A 21,127-nucleotide genomic window follows, 5' to 3' on the forward strand; every position below is an offset into this window, starting at 1 on the left:
CCTTGAGTTGCAAGGCACCATTTAAAAAAAAATCCTTACAAGCTGTGAGCAGCACAAGGAGGTGTCTGGATTTGTCCACCTCCGGGAAGAGGCCCCTCAGCTGAAACGTGGAGGTAACTGGGCTGAAATGCCCTCGTGGTGCTGGCTCAGAGGTCACGCTCTCAGTTTCTTTGTTGACACAGTGAGGTGTGCTCTCACTGCTCACACTGCCTCCAGTCTCTGGTCTCCTTTGGAAATCCTTTCCCCAGGGACCTCCTCCCTTGGGCTTTCCTCTGCAGCTGCTGAGCCCAGCGTGAAGTGGCTGAAATCTGGGTTGGTGTCCCTGTTTGGTCTGGGTCTTCAGGAGCAGTGCCGCAATGTTAGTCCCGTCCCTGTGAGCCTAACCCCATCCAAATGAGCTGCCCTAACAGGCCGAAGGAGCGTTGTGTTGTGAAATGAGTGAGAGCTCAGAGGTGAGGCTCGGTACAAGCAGGGAACATCCTCGGTGCCGTCTGCGCTTTGATGTGTGGGGCTGAGGCACGCCGCGTGTCCAAATCAGCTGGGGCTTTTCAAGGGCCTCTTTCCAAACACCAGCTTAGGTCCCTGTCCACGTGCTCTTCACTCAGGGCTTATTTATTTATTTATTTATTATTTATTTTATATTTTTTTTTAGCTGTCTGAAGAGCCCTGGTGCTGGGTGCGTGCCTGCTCCTTAGTCCTCTGCCCCAAATCCCTGCTATGGGGGTTTAACTCCTCAGGAGCGGACAGTGCGCTGCTGTAAGCTCGGGTGCCACTTCTGCTCCTGCCGAAAAGCCTTCGCTCAGCACCGGCTGAAATTCAGGGCCCGCTGGGTGCCGGGGAAGGATTTTGATGAGCTCAGAGGATTTCAGTTTGAAGCTGTGAGTTTCTCTGGCTGGTCCCCGTTCCCTGTGCTGTGACTCCTCCTGGCTCAGCTCCTTGCTCAGCTGGACAGTGGTGGTTTCACAGCCTGTGCCCAGAGCCCGGTGGCTGCAGTGGGGCCACTTTGGACCTTTTGGGGTCTGGTTTTTAACCTCGCCTCACCAAACGCACCACAGGCAACGCCGTGAGGCAAACCGCGCTGCTTCAGCGAGGACGGAGACCTCGAGCCACGCTCAGCCCCTTGGATAAAGGTTTTGGCTGCTGCTGCTGCCTTCTGCCCCGAGATAACAGCTGCAGGGGGGAGCAAACCCCAAATCCCACAGCCCAGTTAGCCCAAGCCCTTCCACCCAGTAACGCCCAGTAACCGAGCTGGATCCAGGCAAGGATCCTGCACTGGTCCACGGCCCCACGGGTGAATGCTGCCCGCTGCCACCTCGGCTGTGGGGCAGGGGCCTGGGGTCGCCCTCGCGGCCGTGTCCTCGCTGGGAGCATCCCAGTCCCTCCCAGTTGGGGCAGTGGGCCCACCCCCACAGCCCCTAGGGGGCCGCGGCCCCTTTAAGGGCAAGTGAGGGCGGAAGCGCCATGCGGGGAAGCGCTTCCGCCCTTCCCTGTCGCTCTCGCGAGATCCGCCACTTCCGGCGCGCGGCTGGCCCTTTCCGCGGCGACCAGGCCAAGATGGTGGGTGCGGGCCGAGGGGGTGTCACCGCCATCCGGTGCCATCCGCCGCCATCCTCCGCCGGGAGGGGCTCGGGGCGCTGCTACCGGCTGGGAGGGACCCGGCCTCGTCCCTACCGGGCGCGATGGCGCCGGGCCGGGCCTCCCAGAGCCTGTGGGGAGCGGCATTCCCAGGGCCTAGGCCTCGGGCCTGCCATGGCGGGGCTGGGAGGGGGAGGGTGGATGAGGGCCGGGGGGGGGGGGGGGGTCGCGGTTGAGGGGTCGTGAGGGGGGGTCCCCGCGTTGCTGACCCCCGGCCCGTGCCCGGCTGCAGGCGGAGGTGGAGCAGAAGAAGAAGCGGACCTTCAGGAAGTTCACCTACAGGGGGGTAGACCTGGACCAGCTCCTCGACATGTCCTAGTGAGTGCGGGACTGGGGGGGGCTGCGGGGGTCTGGGGGGGGGGGCAACTGTCTGAGCCATCTGTCTGTCTGTCTGTCCTTCTGTCCGTCCAGCGAGCAGCTGATGCAGCTGTACAGCGCCCGCCAGCGCCGCCGCCTCAACCGGGGGCTGCGCCGCAAGCAGCACTCGCTGCTCAAGCGCCTGCGCAAGGCCAAGAAGGAGGCGCCGCCCATGGAGAAGCCCGAGGTGGTGAAAACCCACCTGAGGGACATGATCATCCTCCCCGAGATGGTGGGCAGCATGGTGGGCGTCTACAACGGCAAAACCTTCAACCAGGTGGAGATCAAGGTGAGCCCCGCGGCCGTGCCCTGCTCTCAGGCTGGCCCAGCACCGTGATCGCGTCTGTTGGCTGCCCGTAATCACATTTGTTTGTTTTATTCACGTATTTGCGGTCCTGCCCCGTGTTTGAGGGCGGTGGGCTGGTTCTGCTGGGGTTTCCCAGCACGGCCTGGCCCAGAGGAGGGTCCCAAAATCAGCGCTCAGCACTTTTTGGGGTGTGCTGCTGAGAGGAGCCTCGTCTGAGCCTCACAAAGTGTTGGGGAAGCGTCACGAAATCGCGTGGTGGTGGCACCCGGCCTGGTTCCCTGCCTGCCGTGGGGATAAAAGGGGCTGGGACGGAACCCACAGCACCACCGTACAGCTGCTGTTTCTTTGGGAGCCCCGTTCCTGCTGTTAAAGCCGAGCTAAAACCACGCAGCAAAGCCCCCGCAGCCCGTACAGGGGGCACGGGGGGGGGGCTCCTCGCCTCGCTCAGCTCCCATCCTGCTCCCAGCAGCAGCCCTGGGGCAGAGCCCATTCCCCACGCAGCGTTTCCAGGGCTCTGCACCACGCTGGGGCCAGAAAAAACGGCTGAATTTGGGATTTTTGCCAGCGCAGGGAGGGCAGCGCTGTGGCTGTGCCCTGCCCGCTGCGTGGGGGGCTCCGAGCACCCCCGGGGGGGCTGTGGGTGGTGGGGGTGCTGCGCTCCCGGCCCAGCTCCGTGCCTCTAACGCCCGCTCTTGTTTCTCCCGCAGCCCGAGATGATCGGCCACTACCTGGGAGAGTTTTCCATCACCTACAAACCCGTGAAGCACGGCCGGCCCGGTATCGGCGCCACCCACTCGTCCCGCTTCATCCCGCTGAAATAAAACGCAGCTTCGGGGACCTTTTTATAGGTGTAAATAAAAGAAATTTCGCCCAGCCGCCTCTGCTCTGTCGCCGACCTCGCGGGGGGGACGCGTCCTGCGCCCTCCCCTCCTGACGCAGCTCCCAGCTGGGCAGCGGAGCCCCCCCGCCCCCCTCCTGCCGTGCTGCTTTCACTGAAAACTCCTTTTTTTACGTAATTCTCTGGCCCTATTCCTGCAAAACACCCGGCGCCCACCTCTCTGTGGGTTCGTTAGCTTAATGACGTTCCCTGTGCTGAACAAAGCGTCAGGCTGCGCCCCAACGGCCCTGGGGGTGTGGTGACATTTGGGGGGAGGCCCGGTGCTCCCATGCCTCCTGCTTTTCCCACCCCTGTGGGGAAAAAGCACCTGGGGGGGGGGGGCGCAGCAGCTCCCGGGTCCTTCAGGAGGGGTCTGATCCTGCCCGGTTTGGGGGAAACTGAGGCACGGAGGGTGGAAAGGGGGGGGTGGAGGTGGCGGGGGGGGGCTGCTGCGGGGCGCTGGCAGCACCTGGGAGGGGGGTGGAATAAATGGGGGGGGGGTGACCCCCGAGCTGGGACCTTGCCCCACAGAGCCCCCCCCCCAGCATCATGGCACCTGCCCATGGGAGGGAGGGGGGGTGGCAGGGGGCTGGGGGCACCTTGGGCTCTGAGGGGGGGGCTTCAGCTCGTCCAGAGCCGAGACAGGTTGGGGGGGGGGGTCCAGAGCCCCCAGGACCCTTTGTCCTTGGGGAGCGGCACCGGGCTGCGCCCCCCCACACTTTTTGAGCAGCACCCACGGGGAGGGGGGGAAGCGGGTCGGGGTCTCCCCGCCACCAGCAGCCCCCCTCCCCAAATGGGGGTCCCGCAGGGGTTGGGGTGGGCTGCGAAGGTTTTTGGGGGGGGAGGGAATGAGACCATCGTGGGGGTGTTGGGGGGGGGGGCGCCTCCCCCGGGGGTCTCGGGGGGGGTCGGGGGCTGATGAGACCCCCGTGGGGGTGTTGGGGGGGTGTGTGCCTCCCCGGGGGGGTCCGGGGGGGGTGCTCTCCGGGCGCCTCCCCGGCTGCTGCCATCTAACGGCGGCCAAGGCTGGAAAATCCCGGCCCGGGGGGGGGCGCGGGGGCGGCGCAGCCGCGGCGGGGCCGGGATGCGGCTGGATGGGGCTGCGGGGGCTCCTCGCCCTGCTCCGCGCCGCCTTCTCCTCCGCCGGGGATGAGGTAGGGAGGGGGGGGGGGGGCACCTGCTACCGACCCCCCCCACATACACACACACAGCTCTGGGGGGTGAGGGGGGGGCTCGGCTCCATCCCGGGGGGGTCTCGGAGCCCGTTGGGGGGGGTTCGGGGCTGCGGGGACAAAGCGCGGATAATGCTGCTTTGTCGTTATCCCCCCCCCCCCCCGTGGATAATTTGGGGGGGCAGCGATCGGCTCCATCACCGGGTGGAGGGGGGGGGTCTCAGCATCACCCCCCCCCCCCGAATATCTCCCGATATCAGCCCACGGAGCCCCACGATCGGCTCGCCCCCATCCCCAAACCTATCCCCCCCCCCCTCCAAAATCACCCTCCCAAAAGCTACCCTGAAAATCCTCGCCCTCAACCCCCCCCCCAAAAAAAAAAAAAAAAATCCCTGCCCCTCCCTGGGCTCCCTGCAGCCCCCAGCGCCCACCCCCAGCCCCTACCCACTGGCTGGGGGGGGGTCCCTGCCCTGGGGGGGGGCCCTGCCCTGGGGTGTCTTTTTTGGGGGGGGAGCACAAAGGGGGGGTCCAGAGCTCGGCGTTTGACGGTGACGTGTGCGGGGGGGGGGGGCACACGGGTGGGAGCGGCTGGGGGGGGGAATTGTGCGTGGGGGGGGGATTGATGCTGTGCGTGGGCAGGGATTGGGGCTCAGTGCCCCCCCCGCGCACCCGTGGGTGACCCCCCCGTGTTCCCCTGCCCCCCCCATGTGCCCCTGCCCCCCCCATTAGCCCCTGTAACCCCCCCCCCGTGCCCCCCCCCTTGGATCCGGGCAGGACGCAGCGTGCACGGGGCAGGCCTGGCCCCCGGGGGGGTGTTTGCTGTGGCTGGGGGGGGGGTCCCCAGGGCCGTGGCGGTCGATCAGCGGGTGACAGCAGCGCGGGTTGGTTAACGTCCCGGGGGGGCTCGGCCGGGGGCCGCAGCTGGTGGGGGGGGGTGGGGGGGGCTCAGATGTGGCTTCTGCTTAGTGGGGGGGGTGAGGGGGGGGCAGCTGCAAGGTTGGGGTGGCCTCGCTCCTCGCCCTGGGCATGGCAGGGCTGGGACCCCCCCCAAGGCGTCCCCCCCCCCTCGGTGCTGTCAGCAGGCTGGTGGGTACAGGGGGGTACTGGGAGGTACTGGTGGGTACAGGGGGGTACTGGGAGGTACTGGGGGGTACTGGGGGGGTACAGGGGGTTATGGGGGGTATGGGGGGGGTACAGGGGGTTATGGGGGGGGTACGGGGGGGCTCTGCCCAGGCCAGGGATGCGCGGCACGGCGAGCAGCGATGGGTGGTGCAGCGCGAGGGACAATGCGCTGCAGTGCGGTGCTGAGCGCGGTGCTGTGCAGTGCAATGCAGTGCAATGCAATGGGTTTTGTGCAGTGCAATGCAGTGCAGTGCAATGGGTGGTGCTGTGCAGTGTGGTGCAGTGCAGCGCTGTACAGTGCGGTGCTGTGCAGTGCAATGCAATGGGTTTTGCAGTGCAATGCAGTGCAATGGGCAGGGCGGTGCTGTGCAGTGCTGTGCAGTGCAATGCAATGGGTTTTGTGCAGTGCAATGCAGTGCAATGGGCAGGGCGGTGCTGTGCAGTGCTGTGCAGTGCAATGCAGTGTGGTGCTGTGCACTGCACTGCTGCTCCCCCCTCCACCCCCCCCGCAGCACCAGCCTTTGCCATCCGGATCCTGCCCCCCTGAGCACCCTTGGGTCTTTGGGGGGGGACACACACACCAGATCCGGGGGTGCAGCAGCTGCAGCGGTGCCGGGTGTGGGTTATGGGAGCAGAGCCGCAGCCCCGGCCCCCCCCCCTCCCTCCCCAAGTCTCCGCAGCCTCGTGTCCCCCCCCCCCCAGTGTCTAGACGCTTCGCAAATGCAGGTGCCGCCAGCCCCACCCCGCTGCAGATTTCCAGCGCCGCCGCCAGCGGCTGCAGCCACCCAGCACAAGTCCAGGCCCCCCCCCCCCCCCATCAACCCCCCCCCCATCACCCCCCAATTCTCCCCCTCCAGCTGGAAGCAGGAGCCAGGATGGAGGCCCATGGGGTGCCCCTGCCCTGTGGCTGCACCAATGCCCCCCCCCTATAGCTGGGAGGGGGGGGTCCCACAGGGCGCCCCCCACCCCGCTGAGGGGCTGCCGTGACCCCCCCAGGCTGCTGTGACCCCAGCAGCACCCCCAAACCCCTTGCTCCAAGCCGGAGCTGTCACCACAGATCTGGGGGGGGGCTGGGAGGGGTCGCTCCGTGCCTCAGTTTCCCCTCTGTGCAGTGGGGGGGGGGGTGCCCCCCATCTCCATCATCCTCCTCCCTCCCTCATCCTCCTCCCTCCCTCCTCCCCCTGCCTCCCACCCCCATCCTTCCCCATCCTCCCCCCTCTCCCCTGCCCTCGCTCCCTCTCCCCACACCCCTCAGCCCCACACCCAGCCCCCCCCCGGGGGTTATTTCCCTCCCCAGGGGTTATTTGCGCCCCCCCCCCCCCGGGCACCAGTTGGGGGAGGTAAGGGGGGGTCTTTGGGGTCTTTGTCTCCCTGTGGGATCCCAGCACAGCGTGGGCAGGATGCTGTGGGGTCCCCAATGGGGGGGGGCTTTTTTGGGAGCCAAGGGAGGGGTGGGAAGGCCCTCGGGGGTGCCAGGGTCCCAGGGGTGCAGAGCAGGACCCCCCCCAAAATGGGGTCCTGGGGCGCCGTTGAGCTGCGGGTGGGGAAGGACAAAGGCTGGGATCGATCCCAGGCACCCCGCAGGGACCGATCCTGGGTACACGGGGGGGGGAAACGAGCTGGGGGGGTGATGGGGATGGATCCTCCCCCCCCCGCCCATGCACCCCCTGTTTGCACACCCCCTTTGCACACCCATGGTACCCATGGTGCATTATAAAGACCGTGTAGGGCTGCCGCCAGCCGGACCCATGGGGTGGGGGCCGAGGGGTGGGGGCCATCCCTGTCCCCGTCCCCGTCCCTGTCCCCCCCATGCCCACTTGCACCCGGTGCCCCCCCCCCAGCAGGTGCAAGGAGCAACCCCAGCAGGGCAGGAGAAATCTGGGGGTGGGGGGGACCCAGCGTGGACGAAGAGGCACGGATGGAGCTGGGGGGGGGGGCACAACGGGGCTGGGGGTGCCGCTTTTTGGGGGTCCCGGTGCTGGCGGTGCCGCGGGTGGGAACAAAGCGGGGAAATCGGCAGAAAAAGAGAAGACAAAAGAGAGACAAAGGCAGCGGCGAGCGGGAGCTGCTGCTGGGGTGGAAATCAGGCAGGGACCTTCTGGGGGGGGGGCAGGGTTGGATCCTTGAGCTGGGGACACGGAGGGGGGGGGACACATTGGGGGTGGGGGCCGGACCCTGCCCCACGGCACCGTCTCCAACCTGGGCACCGCAGGTGCTGGGAGCCGGGCTCAGGGCGCACCCCTGGGTGCTTCCCCAGCCCATTTTCACTGTGTGTCCCCCACCCCATCCTGCCCCCCCCACCTCCCCTCGGCCCCCCCCGGCCCCCCAGGCGCTGGAGGAGCTGAAGATGTCCGGCTCCATCGCCTCGTACGACCAGCTGGTGCGGCAGGTGGAGGCGCTGCGCAAGGAGAACACCCACCTGCGGCGGGAGCTGGAGGACAACTCCCACCACCTCTCCAAACTGGAGAATGAGACCTCGGACATGAAGGTGAGCCTGGGGGGGGGGGGTCAGAGGGGGGGGCTTTGCCGCGGGAAGGGGCCCGGTGGAGGCTTCTCTCCGCGTCCCCTCTGTGTTTAGGAGGTCCTGAAGCACCTGCAGGGGAAGCTGGAGCAGGAGGCGCGGGTGATGGTGTCCTCGGGGCAGACGGAGGTGTTGGAGCAGCTGAAAGGTTTGGGGAGGTTACGGGGGGCTTTGGGGGGGGGTGTGCAGGGGGCTGAGCTGGTTGTCACGCCGCCGTCCTCGTCCCCAGCCCTGCAGCTGGACATCAGCAGCCTCTACAGCCTCAAGTTCCCCGAGGCAGGGGGGGCTGGGGAGGAGAGCCCCCGGCACGCGGCGCCCTGCAGGGACAGCGCCGGGGACCTCGGCCGGGCCACCCTGCGGCTGCTGGAGGAGCTCGACCGGGAGAGGTGAGGGCTGGGGGGGGCGGTCTGGGGGGGTGTAGGGCCAGCCGGGGGCTGGGGGGGGGCTGTCACCACTGATCGGGGCTGTGCCCCCCTCCCCAGATGTTTTTTGTTGGGCGAGATCGAGAAGGAGGAGAAGGAGAAGGTGTGGTACTACGCCCAGCTGCAGAGCCTCTCCAAGCGCCTGGACGAGCTGCCCCACGTGGAGACGGTGCGTGGGGAGACCCCCACCCAGACGGGGGGTGCATGAGGGGTCCTCTACCCCCCCCAAAAAAAAAATAAATCACCCATCCTTTGCTCCTTGCCCCCCCCCCAGTTCTCCATGCAGATGGACCTCATCCGGCAGCAGCTGGAGTTCGAGGCGCAGCACATCCGCGCGCTGATGGAGGAGCGATTCGGCACGGCCGATGAGATGGTGCAGAGGGCTCAGGTGGGGGCCCGGCCTCCCCACACCTCCTGGCCTGCACCCGGGGGGCTTCACTTCACCCTCCCCCCAACCCTGCCCACCCCACCCTGTCCCCCTCAAATCCCTGCATCCCTGCACCTAGCGCTGTGCATGAGTGCACCGGCCCCATGCGTCCTGGTCCTGAGCCCCAAGCACCAGCCCTATACGCCCTTATACCCAGCCCCATGCCCCCTGTGCCCCCTTGCCCCCCAATTTTGCCCCCTCACCCCCATCTCCGGGCTCTCGCCCAGCCCCGTGCCTGCCCTTGGGGGTGCCGGGGGGGCTCCGGGGGGGTCCCAGCCCTCCCTGACGCCCGCTTTGCCCACCCAGATCCGCGCCTCGCGGCTGGAGCAGATCGACAAGGAGCTGATGGAGGCGCAGGACAAGGTGCAGCAGCCGGAGCCGCAGGTAACGGGGAGGGGGCTGGGGGTCCGCAGCGGGGTCTGGCCCCCGGTCCCTTGGGAATGGGTGCAGGGGGGACCGGGCGCAGCCTCCCCACCATTGTCCCCTTCCCTGTCCCCATCGGCGGTGGCCGTGCACAGGCACAGGCACAGGCAGGGCTTTGTGCGGCTCGGGCACCGAAATGGGCAGTTGCCATGGAGACGAGAAGTAGGCCACGAGCAGCGCCGAGCTCCCGCAGCGTCTGCCAGCGGCCGAGCTGCCGGGGAGGGCACGGGCACCCCGCCACCACCACCACCACCCCCAGCCCCCAACACCCCCAGCCCACCTCCATCAGCCTTCATCAACCTCCCTTCATCAGCCTCATCCCTCCTCCACCAGCCTCCATCATCCCCATCCTTCCTCCTTCAGCCCCATCTCTCCATCGGCTCCATCCCCCCCACCATCCCCATCCCACCGCTGCCCCCAGTCCCTCCACCACCTCCTCCAGCCCCGTGTCCCACTCGGACCCCCCCCCCCCCCCGTCAGTGCTCCCCGCTCAGCCCAAAAATCCCCCCGTGGCACTGAAGAACGTGCAACGTCCTGGAAACGCTGCCGGATCTAATGGCCCAATTCGGGTCCTGGAGAGCACCCAGCCCATAGGGAGGGTGGCACGGGTGGGCGGGGGGGGTGAGGGCAGCACTGAACCCCCCCCCCTCACCATCCCGGCCTCTGCAGCTCTGCGGGAAGCTGCCGGGCACGGAGGGGGACAGCACCATGGAGATCCCCACGCACCCCGAGGACGGGGGCAGCAGCAAGGTGAGGGGCGGCCGTGCTGGGGGGAAGCTAGGGGGGGCCGTGGCAGCGCCTGACCTGACCCCCCCCCCCTTCATGCACACGCAGGTGGAGGTGGTCTTCTGGCTCCTGTCCATGCTGGCCACGCGGGACAAGGACGACATGTCGCGCACGCTGCTGGCCATGTCCAGCTCGCAGGAGAGCTGCTTGGCCATGCGCAAGTCGGGCTGCCTGCCCCTGCTCATCCAAATCCTGCACGACACCGACCGCGAGCCGGGCCCCCCCGAGAGCCCCGCCGGTGCCAAGGACGCCCGCATGCGCGCCAACGCCGCCCTGCACAACATCGTCTTCTCGCAGCCCGACGAGGGGCAGGCCAAGAAGGAGATGCGGGTGCTGCACGTGCTGGAGCAGATCCGCTCCTACTCGGAGACCTGCTGGGACTGGCTGCAGATGCAGAGCAGGGACGGGGGCAAGGGGCCGGAGGGCAGCGCAGGTACGGGGCTGCGCGGGGCTGGGCGGGGGGGGTGCACGGGTACGAGTGTGAACAGGCGTGTGCGGGGCACGCAGCCACACGTGTCGGTGTGTGCTGGGGGAGGAGGGGATGGAGGCGTGTGTTGGACCCCCCCCAGCTCACCCCTGCTCTCCCCGCAGCGCCGGTGCCCATCGAGCCCCAGATCTGCCAGGCCACCTGTGCCATCATGAAGCTCTCCTTCGACGAGGAGTACCGGCGGGCCATGAACGAGCTGGGTGAGCGCGGGGCTGGATGGGGGTAAAATCAGCAATGCTGGGATGGGGGGAGTCCGGGGTGGCTTTTTGACCCCGTGTCCCATCCCCCAGGTGGGCTGCAGGCGGTGGCCGAGCTGCTGCAGGTGGACTACGAGATGCACAAGATGACGAGCGACCCCCTGAACCTGGCGCTGCGGCGCTACGCGGGCATGGCGCTCACCAACCTCACCTTTGGGGATGTGGTCAACAAGGTCTGCGGGGGGGGGGCAGCGGGGTGGGGAGCGGGGCCGGGGCAGCACCGTGCTCACCGCACTCATCCTCACCGCAGGCAACGCTCTGCGCCCGCCGGGGCTGCATGGAGGCCATCGTGGCCCAGCTGGCCTCCGACAGCGAGGAGCTGCACCAGGTGGGTGCCACCCTGAGGGTACGGGGACGGTGCCCACGGTGGGGACGGTGCCCGTGCCCATGCACCCCGCTCTGCTGCCCTCCCAGGTGGTCTCGAGCATCCTGAGGAACCTCTCCTGGAGGGCTGACATCAACAGCAAGAAGGTGCTGCGGGAGGTGGGCAGCGTGGCGGGGCTGACGCAGTGCGCGCTGCACGCGGCCAAGGTGAGGAGAGGCAGGGGTGGGAGCGGGACCCGCGGCACGGCCGGGGCTGACGCCTCCTCCTCCCCGGCAGGAATCCACCCTGAAGAGTGTCCTGAGCGCGCTCTGGAACCTGTCGGCGCACAGCACGGAGAACAAAGCTGCCATCTGCGGGGTGGAGGGGGCCCTGGGCTTCTTGGTGAGCACCCTCACCTACAAGTGCCAGAGCAACTCGCTGGCCATCATCGAGAGCGGCGGCGGCATCCTCCGCAACGTCTCCAGCCTCATCGCCACGCGGGAGGACTACAGGTGAGGGGCTGGGAGGGAGGCGCGGGGTGTTTGGGGGGGTCACGCTCACCATCCTGACATCCGGACCCCCCCCTCCCCGGTGCCGCAGGCAGGTGCTCCGGGACCACAACTGCCTGCAGACGCTGCTGCAGCACCTGCGCTCGCACAGCCTCACCATCGTCAGCAACGCCTGCGGCACGCTCTGGAACCTGTCCGCCCGCAGCCCCCGCGACCAGGAGCTGCTGTGGGACCTGGGGGCGGTCAGCATGCTGCGCAACCTCATCCACTCCAAGCACAAGATGATCGCCATGGGCAGCGCGGCCGCCCTCCGCAACCTGCTCACCAACCGGCCCCCCAAGTACAAGGACGCCGCCGTCGTCTCACCGGGCTCCTGCATGCCGTCCCTCTACATGCGCAAGCAGAAGGCTCTGGAGGCCGAGCTGGATGCCAAGCACCTGGCCGAGACCTTTGACACCATGGAGAAGCAGAGCCTGAAGAGCCAGAGCGCGAAGAAGCCGATGCGGCACATGGAGAGCCTGGTGAAGGACTACGCCTCCGATTCCGGCTGCTTTGACGACGACGAGGTGCCCAACATCTCCACCGGCGTGGAGACGGCCAGCGCCTCCGTGCTCTCCATGTTCCTGGGCTCCTCCTTCCTCCAAGGGCAGGCGCTGCCCCGGGCTTTGGCACAGAGGCGTTGCCCGGAGCCGGAGAAGGACGACAGCGGCAAGCCGGCCGAGCCCAAGAAGCTGCCGCTGCCGGAGGACGACGTCTCGCTGGCGGCCGAGAAGCTGGCCAACAAGATCTCCAGCACGGTGGCCAAGATCGACAAGCTGGTGGAAGACATCTCCACCATGCACACCTCGTCGGACGACAGCTTCAGCCTCAGCTCCGAGGACCACTGCCTGGACTGGCAGTACGGCCCCGAGGAGGCGCAGGAGGCGCGGGCGCAGTCCTGCTCGCCCTGCCGCCTGTCGGACACCAGCGGCTTCGCCAAACGCGAGAGCCTGAGCCGGGCGCGGGCGCTGCTGCGGCTGAAGATGGCGTACACCAGCCTGTCCAACGACAGCCTCAACAGCGGCAGCACCAGCGACGGCTACTGCACCAAGGAGCACATGAAGCCCTGCACCAGGGCGCCCTTCCTGGACTACCGGGACGAGCTGCAGCGCTACCAGAAGCGGCCCAGCAGGCTCGACCTCAAGAGCATCCTGGGGAGCAAACCCGAGCCCCCCGCGCTCAAGGCTGAGCCGGACAAGCCCGAGCAGAGGGAGCTGCCCGAACGGGGCAAGAAGACGGTGACTTTCCCCAGCCCCAAGGCGCTGGACAGGGAGATGGAGAGGAAGAAGGAGGCGGGCAGCAAGCTCTCCCCCGACCCGCAGGTCCACACCATCAAGCTCTCGCCCTCGTACCAGCATGTGCCCCTGCTCGAGAGCCTGGCCAGGAGCAGCTCGGCCGCCAGCCACCACTCCTCGCTCCTGGGCAGAAAGCAAGCCTGGCTGCCCCCCGCGCTCCTGCAGACAGCCGAGACCCTCAGCAAGATCCCCGAGAAGCTGTCGGCTCAGCCACCGGCCGCGGCGGAGCAGGAGTCGGTGCAGAAGTACTCAGTGGAGGACACCCCCATCTGCTTCTCCCGCTGCAGCTCCCTCTCCTCCCTCTCCTCGGCTGACAACGTGCTGGACGGGCAGAGCCACAGCGAGAATGACCTCGACAGCGACTCCTCGCTGGAGATCCTGGAGATGGAGGACGGGGACGGGGACGCTGAGGATGGGAGGCAGGAGAAGGAGAAGGCAGATCTGGGTCCGGCGGCGGCAGTGGGGATGTCCCAGCCCATCACCATCCCCTTCCCGAAACGAGACAAGGTTTTCCTGCGGGAGTCGTCCCCCTCGCGCCAGGAGGACCACACGCCCTCCAGCTCCTCGGAGAACTACATCCAGGAGACGCCGCTGGTCATGAGCCGCTGCAGCTCCGTCAGCTCCTTGGGCAGCTTCGAGAGCCCGTCCATCGCCAGCTCCATCCAGAGCGACCCCTGCAGCGAGATGATCAGCGGCACCATCAGCCCCAGCGAGCTGCCCGACAGCCCCGGGCAGACCATGCCGCCCAGCCGCAGCAAGACGCCGCTCTTCGAGCTGGGCTGCCAGCCGGAGAAGGAGACCAGCCAGTTCAACATCCAGTGGGAGAACAACGTCAAGAAGTTCATGGAGATCACTGACTTCAAGGAGCGCTTCCAGCTGCCCCAGGACCTGGACTCCATGGTCTATTTCACGGTGGAGAAACCCAACGAGAACTTCTCCTGCGCCTCCAGCCTGAGCGCCCTGCCCCTCCACGAGCACTACGTGCAGAAGGACGTGGAGCTCAAGCTGATGCCCACCTTCCCGGAGAAGAACAGCCTGAACTTCGTGGCGCACGAGAAGCGGGAGGAGCGGCGGGAGGAGCGCTACCTGGAGGGCCGGCGGCGTGCCGAGCGCCCCGAGCCCGCTTCCGACGATGACATCGAGATCCTGAAGGAGTGCATCAACTCCGCCATGCCCTCGCGCTTCCGCAAGGTGAAGACCTCCCTGCTCTCCGGCCAGGTCCTGCACCCGCAGACCAAGAAGCCCGTCCACCTCCCCGTCTACATGCTGGTGCCCGCCCCCACGCACCCCGCCGTCCCCAAGCATCTCCGTGCCTCCACCCGGGACCTCTACAAGGACGACGACTCCTTCACCGACTCGGCAGAAGGGACCCCCGTCAACTTCTCCAGCGCCGCCTCGCTGAGCGATGAGACCCTGCGCTGCCCCAAGGAGGAGGCCGAGCCTCCACGGAGCACGGGGAGGAGGCGAGAGGCGGGGGCCGTGGCCTCTCCAGCCCGCAGATCGGCCTCGGGCAGCTCGGCGCCCACCCGGGCGAGCTCAGCCTGCAAGGGCAGAGCGGGCTCGAGCCGGACCAGCCCCGTGCAGCCGAGCAGAGGTCAAGGCGTGGAGGGGAAGCGGGGCCAGCCTCCAGCCAGGACGGAGCTGGAGGTGGAGAGGAGCAGCAGCCCCAGCGCCCGGCCCCGCAGCCTGCCCGGGAGGAAGGATGCTCCGCGGGAGGACGGGGACCGTGGCGGGGTGGCCTTCCAGTCGCTGTGCCACACCACGCCGACGGAGGAGGCCGTCTACTGCTTCTACGAGCACGACTCAGATGAGCCCGAGGCGGGCAGGGAGGTGCCTAGGAGCAGAACCCAGCCCGGCCAGGCACCCCGCAGGGAGCGCTGCGGTGGCTCCGTGCCCAGAAAGGAGCCTGAGCCCGGCGCCCGGCTGGCCAAGGCGAAGGCCAAGCTGCAGAACAACCTGATCGCCGACGAGACGCCGCCGTGCTACTCGCTCAGCTCCTCCATGAGCTCCCTGAGCGACGCCAACCCCTCCGAGGGCGAGGAGCGGGGCCAGCCCTGCGGCACGGCCCCCCGGCAGCGCCCTGCAACGGCGGCGGGGAGGGTGCGGGGCGGCTCCCCCAGCTCCCCCAGCCTCAACTCGGAGGACGACCTCCTGCAGAAGTGCATCGGCTCGGCCATGCCAAAGCGCCGGCGGCCCTCGGCGCGCCGGAGGACGGCGGAGCGCAAGCAGAAGCTGAAGGGCGGCAGCGGGAGGGAGCGCAAGGCGGAGGCCAGGCATCGCCCCGAGGACGGGGGCTCGGACGGCGGCTCGGACCTGGACAGCGTGGAGTGGGAGGCCATCCAGGAGGGCGCCAACTCCATTGTCACCTGGCTGCACCAGGCGGCGGCGTCGCTGTCGCGGGAGCCCTCCTCCGAGTCCGACTCCATCCTCTCCTTCGTCTCGGGGCTCTCGGTCGGGTCCACGCTGCAGCTCTCTCTGGACAGGACGGAGAAGAAACGGGCCGGGAGCGCGGCCAGACGGGAGGTGGAGAGGAGGGAGCACGCCAAGAGCTGCCCGCAGGGAAAGAAGGCTCCGGGCGCACGTCCCGTGGGCAGCAGCAGCGCCAGGGTGGAGAGGAGCTCGGCCCCCACGAAACCCGTGCCCAACCTGCCCGTGGTCTTCCGCGGCAGGACCGTGATCTACATGCCCAGCCTGGCCAAGGACGCCCCCAGCCCACGCTCCACCCCGAAAAAAGCCCCCGTGGCCAAGCCCCAGGCGCCGGCAGCCAAGAACCTGTCCCTGAGCCAGCAGCGCTCGCGCAGCCTGCACCGGCTGGGGAAACCACCCGAAACGGGGGACCTGGCGCTGCCCAAGCGCAGCACCACGCCGCCCGCCCGCATCGGCAAGGGGCCGCCCTCCTCGGGCTCATCCCGCACCTCCACCCCCTCGCAGCACGCCCCCAAGAAGCTGCCGTCGCCCTCCCAGCTCGCCAAGCAGGGCCCCACGCCAGTGGGCAAGGCGGGCGGCTCGCCCTCCCCGCCCGGCCCCCCTGGCAAAGCCCCGGCCCCCAAACCCGCGGCCCCCAAGCAGCACAAGACGCAGAAGTCGCCCGTCCGCATCCCCTTCATGCAGAAGCCCAGCAAGAAGGTGCTGCCGGGCCGCGCGGCCATGCCGGTGCTGGAGGAGCAGGAGGGCAGCAGCAAGGCCAAGGGCGGGGGGCCGGGGGGGCCGGGGAGCAGCCGGCTCAACCTGGTGCGGATGTCATCCGCCCGCTCCAGCGGCAGCGACTCGGATCGCTCCGGCTTCCTGCGGCAGCTCACCTTCATCAAGGAATCCTCCAGCCTGCTGCTGCGGCACCGCGCCGAGCTCTCCCCGGCCACCTCGGTGGCCTCGCTGGCCCGCGGCGCCTCCCCGCAGCGCAGCCGAGCCGCCCTCCCCGCCGTCTTCCTCTGCTCGTCCCGCTGCGAGGAGCTGAAGGCGGCCAAGCCGGCGGCACCCGGACCGCGGCCGCAGGTCCCCAGGGCGCAGCCCGGCTGCAAAGCCCCCCCCGGCCCCAAGCCCCCACGCAGGACCAGCTCCGAGAGCCCGTCGCGGCTGCCGGTGAAGACGGGCGTCCCCGAGCCCTTCAAGAGGTACTCGTCCTCGCCCAACATCAGCGTGGCGCGCAGGACCGGCAGCCCGTCCTCCGTCCTCTCCGCCTGCTCCGAGGCCTCGGCGCGGCGGCGGAAGGCCGGCGAGGGGCCCGGGGGGACAACGGAGAAGCCCCCGATGATGATGATGAAGGGCACCTGGCGCCGCATCCGGGACGAGGACATCCCGCACATCCTCAAGAGCACGCTGCCGTCCTCCGCCCTGCCGCTGGTGAGCGCCGCGGAGGAGCAGCGCCCCGGCCCCAGGAAGACCAGCGACGCCGTGGTGCAGACCGAGGACTTCTCCACCACCAAGACCAACTCCAGCACCTCGCCCACGCTGGAGAGCCGCGAGGGACCCCAGCGCGCCCGCGACGCCGAAGCCCCGGCCCCCGCCAAGGCCGCTGTGCCCATCTCCTTCGGCCACGAGGCGCCGGCCGGGACCTTCCCCGCCAGCCGGCACGGTTCCCCGAGCCGCGCCGCCCGCGTCACCCCCTTCAACTACGTCCCCAGCCCCATGGTGGTGCCGGCGGTGGCCGACAAGGCGGTGGAGAAGATCCAGGTGTAGGCAGCCGCTGCGGGTGGAGCCTCGGCACGGTCCCGCGCCGGGGCAGGATGGACCCCGTGGAGCCGCAGCGCCGACACCCACCCATGGGTGCTGCTGCCCGTGGGGATGGAGACGTGGGACAAGTGGAGAGCAGCGAGTGTCACCCCGGCCCTCCCTGCTGCGGGTTTTATTTCAATGCAGCCCCCACGGGATCCCCCGCTGAAGACCTGGCAAAGCCTGGGGGACCCCTGGGTGGGGGGCCGGGGCTGACGGCTGCGCTCGGGCGCTTCTCGGTGCTGTCTCCTCCATCCCGATGGGTGCCCGGCGTGCTGCAGCCCTGGGGCGAGTGGGGGGCCACTTCCCCCACCCCGCACACGCACCCCGGGAGCACACCAAGCCAAGCCTTAATGCCAGGCCCCCGCCGCACGCTTCTGCTCGCACACCAGCACCGGCTCTGCCAGGCATCGCAGCGCCTTTATTGCCAGGGACGGGGCCATCCTCCCCTGCAGGAGCACTGCTGGGGCAACGCAGGGACAGACAGGGCTGGGACGTCATTTTTGCTGCTTCAGGCTGCTAATTAGGGTGCTGGCTGATTGCTATCGGGTGACTCGCAGCTGTGGTGCAGGCAAGGGTTGTGGCAGTGCGGTGGGTGGGCGCAGGGGATGCAGCGCAGGGGCTGGTGCTGGCGATGCTCAGGGCTGGGTGCTTGTTGGGGTCCCAGATGGCTCGTCCTGGGGGGCTCCTGGGGTCCTGTCACCAGGCTGGGGGGTGCCCTGGGAGGGGACGGGGTGCTGAGGCGGCACTGGGACACCCAGCCCCAAGGGAAGGGTCTGGGTCCCCCCCCGAAGCCCCCAGTCCCCCGGCGCGGCTGGCAGCGAGGAGCCCGCGCGTCCCCGCCTCGTGGACACGAGTCCATCCAGAACTGGATTACGCCCACGAGCAGGGGGCTACCGGCCCCAAAGCACCGGGGACGCCCGTGTCCTGCTGCCAGCCAGCCCCGTGCACCCAGGGGTGGGCTGTGGTGAGCCCACCCCCCAGTCTGGGAACCCCCCAGCACCCCCAAGGTGCCCCCAGCCCTCCCACCCCACCGCCCACTCATGCCTTTGGACGGGGTGCCCAGCAAGATGTGGGGTCCCACGGGGGTCCCTGGCCTGCAGGGAGAGGTGAGCAGGCTGTGGGGCCGCACAGAGGGGTCTCAGGGATGGACATGGGGGGTGTGGGGGCCCCCATGGGGTCTACAACGAAAGGCACCGAGAAGGGCTGCAATAGGGGCGTGGGGACGGGCAGCAGGGCCACAGGAAGAGGCACCCACAGAAATGGGAGAAAACGGGGGGGCCACAGTCCCCAGGGACACCCCCGTCCCCCCCCCGACTGCCATCACCACGCGCAGCACCCCCGTGCGGGGACGCCAGCACCACCCCACGGCTCCGGGTTCAAGTGCCACCGTCCCGGCCCCGCTCTCCCCCGTCCACCCCGTGTGCGCCCCTCGGCTTTGTCTCCGCGTGCGCAGAACCGCGCCGGGTTTGCGGTGTCCCCCCCTGTCCCCCCTGTTCCCCCCCCCCCCCCAGCTGTATGTATGTACCAAGGATGTAATTTTACCAGGACTTCGGACAGTATTAAAAATTAAAATCAAACCCGTGTCCGAGGGCAGCTCCGGCCGTGCCGCGCAGCCGCGGCGCAGCGTCCGCTGGATCCACTTCTTGTGCCCCACCGCCGAGGTGGCCACCGGCGGCTTCAGGGGGTCTCCGGGGTTGGGGCTGCTGAAGGACATCACCCCCGCCACTGCCGCTGGCTTCCCGCACACCAAGGGGCTCCCGGAATCACCCTGGGTGGAGGTGGCAGTGGGGACCCGGCCTCCCGCAGCCCCCCAGGCGCCAAGGGGCGACGCTCGGCGTCCCCTCGCCCCTCGCGCAAAGCCCCCCCAAGCCCCTCACCTTGGTGGGAGCGGCACCGCGGTGTCGCCCCTGGAAGCAGATCATGGTGGGGGCGATGCCGCCGTGCCAGAAGCGGCTGTTGTTGCACATCCTCGCATCCAGCACCGTCACCTCCAGCTCCTGCAGCGCGGCCGCCAGATCCCTGGGCCCTCCCCAGCCCGCCAGGCTGCACGCCGTGCCAGCCGCAGGTTCACGCCGCAGCAGCGCGATGGGGCGCCGTGTCTTGCTCCACGACACCCGCCCCGAAAGCTGCGGGTGGTTCGGCACCGGGTCACCCACCGGCTTTTGGGGCTGGGGGGCGGCACAGCCGGTGTCGCACCCGTGGGTGCGCGGAGACGTCACCGAGATGTGAAAGCGCAACGAGGTGAGGAGAGGAAATGGCACCCGGCTCGGCGCAGTGGGAAGCCCCACCGGCGGTGCTTCCTGGCACCAACCGTCCCTCGGGGACCCTCCCCAGCCCTGCAGCAGCCCCCCCGGCCGGCACAAAGCCCACCTGGAGCAGGAGGAGGTCGTTCTCCATCGTCTTACGGTTGTAGTTGGGGTGGGGGCAGGTTGCCCGGATGGCGAAGCTCTGGGTGGCCGCCCCGCGGTCCTGGAGGTGATGCAGCCCCACCACCACCTTCACAGGGCCCTTGAGCCTGCGGAACCCATGGGACGTCCACGTGGGTGTCCCACCAACCCCCCCCATCCCCCTATCCAGGGGGGGACGCTCCCCACTCCCCGCTCACCTCCGTAGGATGCAGTGCGCGGCCGTCAGCACCCAGCGCCGCTGCACCAGGGCTCCCCCGCAGATGTGGACCCCCCCAGACTGCAGCGACACCATGTAGGGCCGGGAGTGGGGCTTGGCCTCGTGCCCCCCGATGATCCCCAGCCGTGATCGGCCCTGGGATGATGGGGGAAAGAGAGCTCCCGGTGCTGCTGCTGGGGAGCGGGGATGGCCGTTCTCCATCTCCACCGATCCCTGTGGTGATGAGACCCCCCCAGCCCCCCCGTGGTGCTCACGCAGCCCACCCGAGGGCTGCAGCAGCAGCAGCAGCAGCAGCCCCAGGCTCGCCCTCGCCTCCATGCTGCTCCCAAGGGCTCCCCGTGCTCCGGGCAGAGGCGACGCGAGGCTCAGGTGCGTGGCGCCGAGCCGGGGCAGAGGAAGGCTCTGGTGATGTGCAAGGTGGGAGCAGCGCCGGCCCCCCGCTCTCACAGGAAGGGGGGGAAGCAGTGCGAGAGCCTGAAGGTGTGAAAAAAACACCCACAGAGACACAGCCCCAACCGTCCCGTGGAGACAGCAGCGCCGTGCACCTAACCCTGCACCCTAGGGTGCCGGTGCCCCCGCTGCCACCCTGCCCCGGCAGCCCCGTCCCCATCCCCGCCGCTCAGCCGAGCCAAGGAAGCCACATCCACAGCTCTCCCAGAAAGGTTTTTAATGAGAATTTTGCCCGATTTGTGATCACCACAGCCCCAAGTGCACCCGGTGCAGCTCGGCACCCCGCTCCCACCACCGCACCCACCCTCACCTGCAGCCTAAAACCACCCCAAAGCTGCACGGCCGGACCCCAACCCGCAGCCCCCGGCTCCCCCCTCAGCTCGTGGCCTTGGGGCCAGCCCCGGCTCGGGCCAGGCTCCTCAGCAGCCTCTGGAAGAAGAACTCGGTGTGGAACTCCAGCCGGTTGAGGTGCCGCAGCAAGAGGGGCACCTCGTCCCTCCTCACCCCAACGCACACCGGGATCACCCTGGTGCCGCCGCGCTGGACGAGGTGCTGCAGGCTCCACTCGGAGACGCGCCGGCACCACGGGTCCCCCAGGGCCTGGGCGGAGAGGAGGAGGATGGCCACGCGGCTGGCACGGATGGCCTCGGCGGCGCTCTGCACTGCGCACGTCCCGGCCACCCGGTCCTGGTGCTCGGCGTAGCCCTGGAAGCCGCGCGCCCGCAGGAACTCGGCGATGCTGGAGGCGACGCCGTCGTCGGCGGGGCAGTACCAGATGGAGAAATCGTAGGTGAAGCTGTGGTGTGCTGACATTTTTTTTTTTGGGGGGGTGGGGGGGTACAGGCTGGCTCCCCCCACCGGGTTGGAAGCCCGTGGTGCTGCCGGCTGCTCCCCGGGTAA

General features: G+C 68.7%; 3 protein-coding genes across 4 annotated transcripts; 2 read left to right on the forward strand and 1 right to left on the reverse strand.

Moving 5' to 3' along the window:
- The first annotated feature begins 1,446 nt into the window (after positions 1–1,446).
- Positions 1,447–3,172, forward strand: RPS15 (ribosomal protein S15). Its single transcript, XM_027472605.3, has 4 exons — positions 1,447–1,557; positions 1,868–1,953; positions 2,047–2,281; positions 3,007–3,172. The coding sequence occupies exons 1-4, from the start codon at positions 1,462–1,464 to the stop codon at positions 3,118–3,120; spliced, it is 531 nt and encodes a 176-aa protein (XP_027328406.2). The 5' UTR covers positions 1,447–1,461; the 3' UTR covers positions 3,121–3,172.
- A 1,052-nt stretch (positions 3,173–4,224) lies between these two features.
- APC2 (APC regulator of WNT signaling pathway 2) lies at positions 4,225–18,000 on the forward strand. Its single transcript, XM_027472096.3, has 15 exons — positions 4,225–4,330; positions 7,800–7,958; positions 8,049–8,139; positions 8,221–8,377; positions 8,474–8,582; positions 8,688–8,801; positions 9,147–9,224; positions 9,933–10,013; positions 10,098–10,482; positions 10,641–10,736; positions 10,827–10,966; positions 11,044–11,121; positions 11,208–11,324; positions 11,395–11,609; positions 11,698–18,000. The coding sequence occupies exons 1-15, from the start codon at positions 4,271–4,273 to the stop codon at positions 17,114–17,116; spliced, it is 7,299 nt and encodes a 2,432-aa protein (XP_027327897.3). The 5' UTR covers positions 4,225–4,270; the 3' UTR covers positions 17,117–18,000.
- GZMM (granzyme M) lies at positions 17,551–21,124 on the reverse strand. 2 transcript variants are annotated; one of them, XM_072029347.1, is made up of 5 exons: positions 19,758–21,124; positions 19,523–19,667; positions 19,030–19,278; positions 18,731–18,920; positions 17,551–17,856 (listed from the first exon to the last, which is right to left on the reverse strand). In XM_072029347.1, the coding sequence occupies exons 1-5, from the start codon at positions 20,093–20,095 to the stop codon at positions 17,849–17,851; spliced, it is 930 nt and encodes a 309-aa protein (XP_071885448.1). In that variant the 5' UTR covers positions 20,096–21,124; the 3' UTR covers positions 17,551–17,848. The 2 variants fall into 2 exon arrangements, with proteins under 2 accessions (XP_071885448.1, XP_071885447.1); XM_072029346.1 differs by having other exon boundaries at positions 17,551–17,868.
- Positions 21,125–21,127: the final 3 nt, after the last annotated feature.

This window comes from Anas platyrhynchos, chromosome 29 (assembly GCF_047663525.1).
Source record: "Anas platyrhynchos isolate ZD024472 breed Pekin duck chromosome 29, IASCAAS_PekinDuck_T2T, whole genome shotgun sequence".
Lineage (NCBI taxonomy): Eukaryota > Metazoa > Chordata > Aves > Anseriformes > Anatidae > Anas > Anas platyrhynchos.

What these genes read in the sequence shown, in the direction of transcription:
- APC2 (XM_027472096.3), top strand. Translation starts at nt 4,271, where the DNA reads ATGGGGCTGCGGGGGCTCCTCGCCCTGCTCCGCGCCGCCTTCTCCTCC. An exon ending in AGATGGTGCAGAGGGCTCAG is followed by an intron (nt 8,802 to 9,146) that starts GTGGGGGCCCGG and finishes TTGCCCACCCAG; the next exon opens with ATCCGCGCCTCGCGGCTGGA. An exon ending in TTGGGGATGTGGTCAACAAG is followed by an intron (nt 10,967 to 11,043) that starts GTCTGCGGGGGG and finishes TCCTCACCGCAG; the next exon opens with GCAACGCTCTGCGCCCGCCG.
- GZMM (XM_072029346.1), bottom strand. Translation starts at nt 20,095, where the DNA reads ATGGAGGCGAGGGCGAGCCTGGGGCTGCTGCTGCTGCTGCTGCTGCAG. An exon ending in GCGCACTGCATCCTACGGAG is followed by an intron (nt 19,668 to 19,757) that starts GTGAGCGGGGAG and finishes TGGGTTCCGCAG; the next exon opens with GCTCAAGGGCCCTGTGAAGG. An exon ending in ACGACCTCCTCCTGCTCCAG is followed by an intron (nt 19,279 to 19,522) that starts GTGGGCTTTGTG and finishes AACCACCCGCAG; the next exon opens with CTTTCGGGGCGGGTGTCGTG.
- RPS15 (XM_027472605.3), top strand. Translation starts at nt 1,462, where the DNA reads ATGCGGGGAAGCGCTTCCGCCCTTCCCTGTCGCTCTCGCGAGATCCGC. An exon ending in CAGCTCCTCGACATGTCCTA is followed by an intron (nt 1,954 to 2,046) that starts GTGAGTGCGGGA and finishes CTGTCCGTCCAG; the next exon opens with CGAGCAGCTGATGCAGCTGT. An exon ending in TCAACCAGGTGGAGATCAAG is followed by an intron (nt 2,282 to 3,006) that starts GTGAGCCCCGCG and finishes TTTCTCCCGCAG; the next exon opens with CCCGAGATGATCGGCCACTA.